This window comes from Pteropus vampyrus, unplaced genomic scaffold (assembly GCF_000151845.1).
Source record: "Pteropus vampyrus isolate Shadow unplaced genomic scaffold, Pvam_2.0 Scaffold197, whole genome shotgun sequence".
Taxonomy (NCBI): domain Eukaryota; kingdom Metazoa; phylum Chordata; class Mammalia; order Chiroptera; family Pteropodidae; genus Pteropus; species Pteropus vampyrus.
Window position 1 is genome coordinate 2,948,509 of NW_011888978.1, and position 6,860 is coordinate 2,955,368.

General features: G+C 42.2%; 1 protein-coding gene across 1 annotated transcript in view; it reads left to right on the plus strand.

The window, feature by feature from the left end:
* LOC105300012 (butyrophilin-like protein 3) overlaps nucleotides 1–978 on the plus strand; it is a 23,354-nt gene extending 22,376 nt beyond the window's left edge. Inside the window, 1 exon segment of the mRNA XM_011372022.1 lies at nucleotides 359–978. Within this exon segment, the coding sequence (XP_011370324.1) occupies nucleotides 359–978 (620 nt within the window).
* Nucleotides 979–6,860: the final 5,882 nt, after the last annotated feature.

The window sequence follows — 6,860 nt, forward strand, 5'->3', positions numbered from 1 at the left end:
GGCTGGACCGAGGCAGGTGGAGCTGATGTTGAGCAGGACTCAGGATGGGAGGAAACTGATTAGAGGTGCCGAACAAGTTCTCACAAAGTCATAGTGAGCTTACGTGGAGGCGCAGTAGTAGGGCTGAAGTCACACACACGAGTTAGGACTCACAGTTGGGCATCTCTAGGCTTTGGTGAGTCTCCAGGGCCACAGTGGAGATGAGGCAGGGGCAGGGGCAGTATCTGATGGGGCCTCTGGCTCTGGGACCTCAGCAGATCTCACCCCAAGCCAGTCTACTGTAGGAGGGGGTGACCTCTGCATCCATCCCAGATCCCTTCTCAGCACCTCTTGCTTTCTCTCTCCTACTACACCCTAGTGGAAGTGACACTGGACCCCAACACGGCTCACCTGCAGCTCTGCATGTTTGATCTGAAAACTGTGACCTCTAGGAACACTCACCAGGAAGTGACTTTTTCAATGAAAAGATTTCTAAAGAAGTGTGTGATGGCTTCTCAGGGATTCCAGGAAGGAAAACATTACTGGGAGGTGGACGTAGGGTGCAATGAAATGTGGTCCTTGGGAGTGTGCCGGGATGACGTGGACAGGGAGATGACAGATGTGACTTTGTCTCCCGACAACGGATACTGGGTGTTAGGACTGGAGAGAGAAAGTCAGTATTTCACATTTAACCCTCATAGAATCATCCTCTCTCCAAGAACTCCCCCTACACGAGTGGGGGTCTTCCTAAACTATGAGGGTGGGGCCATCTCCTTCTTCAATGTAAATGATCAGTCCTTCATTTATACCCTGACACATCAGTTTGAAGGGTTACTGAGGCCCTACATCCAACATTATGTGAATGATAAGGAAAACGTAACTTCCATAGTGACCTGCTCAGTGTCCCAGGAATCAGAGAAAGAAGTGCTTTCTGACACAGACAACCTGGAGCCCCTGCCACAGGTGACCACACCCTTCCTCTCCAGGGTGATGCCCTGAGGGAATCACACCTCACACTCTCCCTCCAAACACTGAACTTCCTTTCTCTCAGGGTCCAGCTTTGTGCAGCAGACAGCAGGATGGCTTCCACATGAGGAGGGTTTGGCCTATCTGTGTGGAGTCAGGGGTCATGGCTGTCCCGAGGAGGGGAGGGAAGAAGGACAGTGCATTTAGTTTGCACCAGCTCTACACTGTCAAAGGACCTTTGGCAAGTAACGACCTATTGATCTATCAGGCTCCTCACCTGTTAAACAGAACAGGAATCCCCCCAGGTAGAGTGAAGAGGAAAGACTGTGAATGTGATCTGTGCTGCATCTTGTTGATGACCTGGTGTGAGCTGATGATGTGTTCTCTATATTAAACTTTTACAGCATGATCTGTTTGTTTATTTCATATTGATTAGTTTTTCTCTATTCCAATTCCCCTCTATAATAGTTATTCACTTTTTCTGTGCCAGGCTCAAAGAATTTGATGAGGAGAGAGGATTTCCCAATTCGTTATATAAAGCTAACATTACCCTGGTACCTAAACCAGGCAAAGATATTAGAATAATATGAAAGAAAAATACAGATGTGTATCATTCAAGAATATCGTTGCAAAGATTTAAATAAAATTTTAGCAAATTGAATTCAACGACATGTTGCATGTATAATACATTACTGCCAATATGTCTGTCCTAGTAATGAAGGAATTATTTAATATTTACACATTAACCAGTGTAATTTGCCACATTAACAAACTAAAAAAGAAAACCATGTGATTATCTCAAAAGATGCAGCAAAAGAATGTTTGACATATTCAACAACCATTACTAAGAAATCTTTCAGCAAAAAAGATATAGCAATGGCTAGTAAGCACACGAAAAGAATCTCAACATCCTTAGACAGTAAGAAAAAACAAATTACAGCCACAATGAGATACTATTACCACTTATGAGCATGAGTAAAATGAAAAAGACTGATTATACTAAGTGTTGACAAGCATGCGGAGGGACTGAAAGCCTCATACTAAGCTGATGGGGAAGTGGTGTGGTACGATCACTTCAGAAAACAGTTTAGTAGTTTCTTTAAAACGTAAACAGTCCCTTACTGTGTGATGCTTACCACTTCACTCTAAGTATTTTGTCCAAGAGAAAAGAAAATACATTTTCTACAAACTTTTACATGAATATTCACAGCAGTTTTATTTGTAGTAACCGAAAATTGTAAATGATTCAGACGATATCAACAGATGAATTGATAAACAAATGATGGTATATCCATGCAATGAAATACTACTCAACAATAAAAAAGAATAAACTAATGGCATACACACAACATGGATGAATCCAAAATAATTATTCCAAGTGAAAAGAGTCAGACAGAAAAAAACCCTTAAAACAAAGAATGCACACTGTGTGACATCACTTATATAAAAGTCTAAAAAATGCAAATGAATCTACACTGACAGAAAACACATCGGTGGTTGCTTGGAAGGGAAAGTAGGATAGAAGGGATTACAAACAGGAACAAGGCTGCTTCTTGAGTGCACAAATGTTCACTCTCTTTTTCGTGGTGATAGTTTCATGGGTAAACACATAAACGTACCAATTAAACAATTTACCTATGTGCAGGTTATTTTATGTCAGTTATGCTTCCATAAGGTTGTTTTTAAAATTAAATAATTCAACAACAGCAAAAGAGAGACATGGCCAGTCCTAGTGATAGTATTTCCAGAACCACATCCTTTAGGTACCATCTTCACTTAAAAAAAAAATAGACTTTATTTTAAAGCAGTTTTAGATTTACAACAAAACTGAGCATAAAGTAGTTTCCATATATCCTTCTCAACCCCCATCACACACATACATGCATGCTCAGCCTCCACCCCCACCAACGTCCCCACTAGAGTGGTACGTTTGTTACAATTGATGAACCTACACTGACACATCATTATCACCCTAACTCAAGAATTTACATTAGAGTTCACTCTTGGTGTTGTACATTCTATGGCTTTTGACAAATGTATAATTACATGTATCCATCATTTAGTATCATAGAGAATACATATTTGCATTGTCCTCAAAATATCTTGTGGTCCATTAATTCGTTCCTCTCACCCTTCCTCCCTCCCATACCCTGGCAACCACAGAACTTTTTACTGTCTTCATAGTTTTGCCTTTTCCATAAATTCATATAATTGGAATTGTGTAGTGTGTAGCCTTTTCAAACTGGCTTTACTCACCAATATTCATTTAAGATTCTTCTATATCTTATTGTGACTTGATAGCTCATTTCTTTTAATACTGAATAATTGTATGGATGTACCATGGTTTGTTTATCCATTCATCTACTGAAGGACATCTTGATTGCTTCTAAGCTTTGGTAATATGAATAAAAATGCTATAAGCATTCACATGGAGGTTTTCATGTGAACATAAGGTTTCAGCTCATTTGGGTAAATACTGTGGAGTGCAATTGCTGGATTGTACAGAGAGAATGTGATTAGTTTTGTAAGAAACTGCTAAACTATCTTCCAAAATGACTATACCATGAAAGTTTCTGTTGCTCCACTTCTATGTCACCATTTGGTGTGGTACATGTTTTGAATTTTAGCCTAAATGTGACATTTTCACTCATATTTTATTCTAAACATTCTAAATTTATAGTGATTCCTTTTTGGATCCATGAGTTATTTAAATCTGTGTCATTAAATTTCTAAATATATAGGGTTTCTGAAGTTTTAAAATTGCTTCATTAAATTAATCACATTATAGTTAGAGAATGCATTTTTTTTGTCATGGTTGTGGAAACTTGCTTTCTGATCAATAAGTGATCACTTTGTGAATTTCCACATTCTTGAAAAGATGGTATAGTTTCTAATTGTGGATACCCTGGCTTAGTATGAAAATGAATGACTGAGTGAGTGGTTCTACACCTTTTCCCCAGGTCTCATCTGTTCTGGAAGTTTTTCCAATACCTTGGATCCTTGAAGATTAAGGTCTTGTCTTGTACTAGCAAGTTCTTCCCCATATGGCCTTATAATCAGAGTCTTGGCTCTGAACTCGGGACAAGGGAGGGGACACAGTATTACCTCGGCTGTGCCAGGAAGTGTTCACCTCACCCGACCTCGGTTACTCCTTGTCGAATGGCACCTATCTGACCACCCAACCTACGACCCTCTGCTGGGACAACCTCTTTTTTTAAGACTGGACTCCCACCCCTACTCCCTCCATACAGTTCTACCTGCCAGGTTGGACTTCGAAATATCCCTGTATCTGACATTCCCGTGCCACCCACCAGGGCATAGTTTTGACCGAAGACAAACCCCCCTCCCAGGGTGCCTTGCCCCACCTTTTTTATCACTGCTTCCTTGGTCTGAGATAGATATTTATAGCCTGACAATAAATGCAGTGATTCAAAGTCCAGAGTCCTCTCTCTGCTAACACATCAGCCATGTCTCTGCCTGGTGACTCTAAGAAGAATGGTGCGGTTCTCCATCAGCTCGAGCTATGACTTTTCATGGCTCCTCACCTCAGAAAGCTGGGCGGATTCCTCTTCTCTCTGATTAACCCACCTGCCCGTCCCTGCTGTCGTCTGTTTCCGTAGACTGAGGTCGACTCTCAGGACACACTGCATGGCCCTTGTGCTCACTTTGGTTCTCAGTCTCCTTAGGCTGGGCTCAGGTAAGCCTTCCAGGCTGGACTCTCTCTCTCTTCTCGTTGTTGGTCAACACTTTGACTTTTTTAGCTACATGATTGCAGTACAGTGGGGGTGGGAACATCTTTCTTGTTTGCTTTCTCCCACTTCTCCTGCCCCAGGCTGACATCTATCAATGCCTGAGGCTGTGGGAAGCAGGGGGCAGCGCAAAGGACTCAGACACTGTGGAAACTGTGATAATAGCCCAGAAATAATAGTAAAGTGTACAGAAGAGGGACCCCTGTAGTGGGGACGTGATGTTAAGGTGAATAAATTAAATATTCGTTCCAGATAGGCTGTGGAGTTTAGGCAGGGAGGTCTCCAGTCGAGCATCAGTTTTCTGACATGGGTGCCCAGATATAAGAAGACATTGTTTAGAACATTTGAGAAAAAGATAATGATCCAGGTGTGAACATGCTGAGTAGGAAACACCTGTGGTATGTGACCTTAGGATGGGGGGAAATGTCCAGATCTTAAAGTGAGAAATAAGTTGTAACCTGGCACCACCTGAGAAGCCCATTTTTCTTTCTTATTCTATTTACTATCAACATAAAGGCTGGTGTGTAGGAAGTTGAGTAAGTGAACAAAGTACAGAGAGGAGCTAGAAGCTGGAGTAGACCTCTGTCTCTGGACAGTCAGTGTCCAGCCTTACAAGGTCTGCATGGGTTCATTCTGCTGCTCATCTACCTATGTCCATTCTATGGATTATGGGAAAAAAGAGAGAAATAGGGAATCAAATCATGCTCCATGTTTCCACTGCAAAATTCATATGTTGTTCACAGGACAGCCTCTCACTGAAGTTCATTCTCATCTACTTTTTGACAAGTTTCTTGGACTATTCTGTTTCCTGGACAGATAGCAGGGTGTCATGGAAATGACCTTAGAGGCAGAAAGACTTTATTTTTAAATCATTACTTATTCTGCTTCTGAACTGTGGCTCATGACTCCTCCAAGTATCAGCATGCTCATAGGGACAGGAGATGGCATCACACCCTGATGGGGCTGCTGTAAGGGTCACATGAGTTCAACCAAGTACGTGCGATGCAGCACATCGCTCCATTACTACAAAGTCTGTGTTCAACATTAGACAGTTTTTCTCACTAGTCCCTGGGGGAAGGAAGAGAAAAGGGTGGGAGGAGCTTCTATAGGCAAGGATAATGACAGCAGCAAGGCCTGGCCAGGAAAACAGACACTCCAGAAAACGTTTCCCTCAGCTCAAGTGCCCCCCACAGCCCTGAAGGCAGCACCACCACCAGCAGCCCAGCTGACATAAGCAGGGCTCCTAAAGCAGACCAGGAACAATAGTCTGTGTGCAGGTAGGTTGTTTAGGAGGTGATTCTGGGAACGAGAGTGAAGGAGTGGACAAAGCGAAGCTGGAAGGGAGGAAAACTCAAGAAAGATGTGCTAATGAGCAGGTTACTGACATGGAAAACAGCTTCTGAGGAGCCAAACTGATGGCAGCTCCGAATCATTCCAATATCCACTGCCTCCTGCCCCCACTGGTGACATGTAACCTCTGCTAGTATTAAATTGTCGACACTTCTAGGCTGCCCTGCACCAGACTGAGCAGGTTCCAAAGGACAGAGAAAGCCCTTCACAGGGAAGCAGAGGCCAGGCTCCTAGGTGGGGCTGTCTGCAGGAGGTACATGTCTATCCAACTGTAGGAGGTGGGGTGAGGGGCAGAAACCCAGGTCAGTGGCTGGACAGAGATCCTGCTGCAAAGTCACATTTTATTTTATAAAGACTGTCCTTCAAAATGCATGAGTGAAATACATTTCAGAAAATGCGTAAAACATTTTTAAACCGAGAAATAATTGTGCTAAAATAAATATATTCACATATTTGAAAATTTACACTGTGACTCACTTTTCTCTGATACATATATATTCACACCTCCCATGTGTCTGTGCAGATATTAGAAGTACATACGTGTGAATTAACCAAAAAACATTCTCAATCAAGAGGTGTATTTATGGAAGATAACGCGAGTGAGCCTCCATAGTTTGTGAGCTCTGTGAAGAAGAAATCTAATCATTACAAATCAATGTTATTCACATCAGGAAAATTACTGACATGATTATTAGCAAATGGGCAAAAAAAAGAAAAAGTGCTCACCATTCTTAATGTAACTGCTGTTTGTGGAGCTCAATCTCTGCCACACACTATGCTGGGCTCGGGAGTGCTGTGCTGAGCAAAACGGACAGG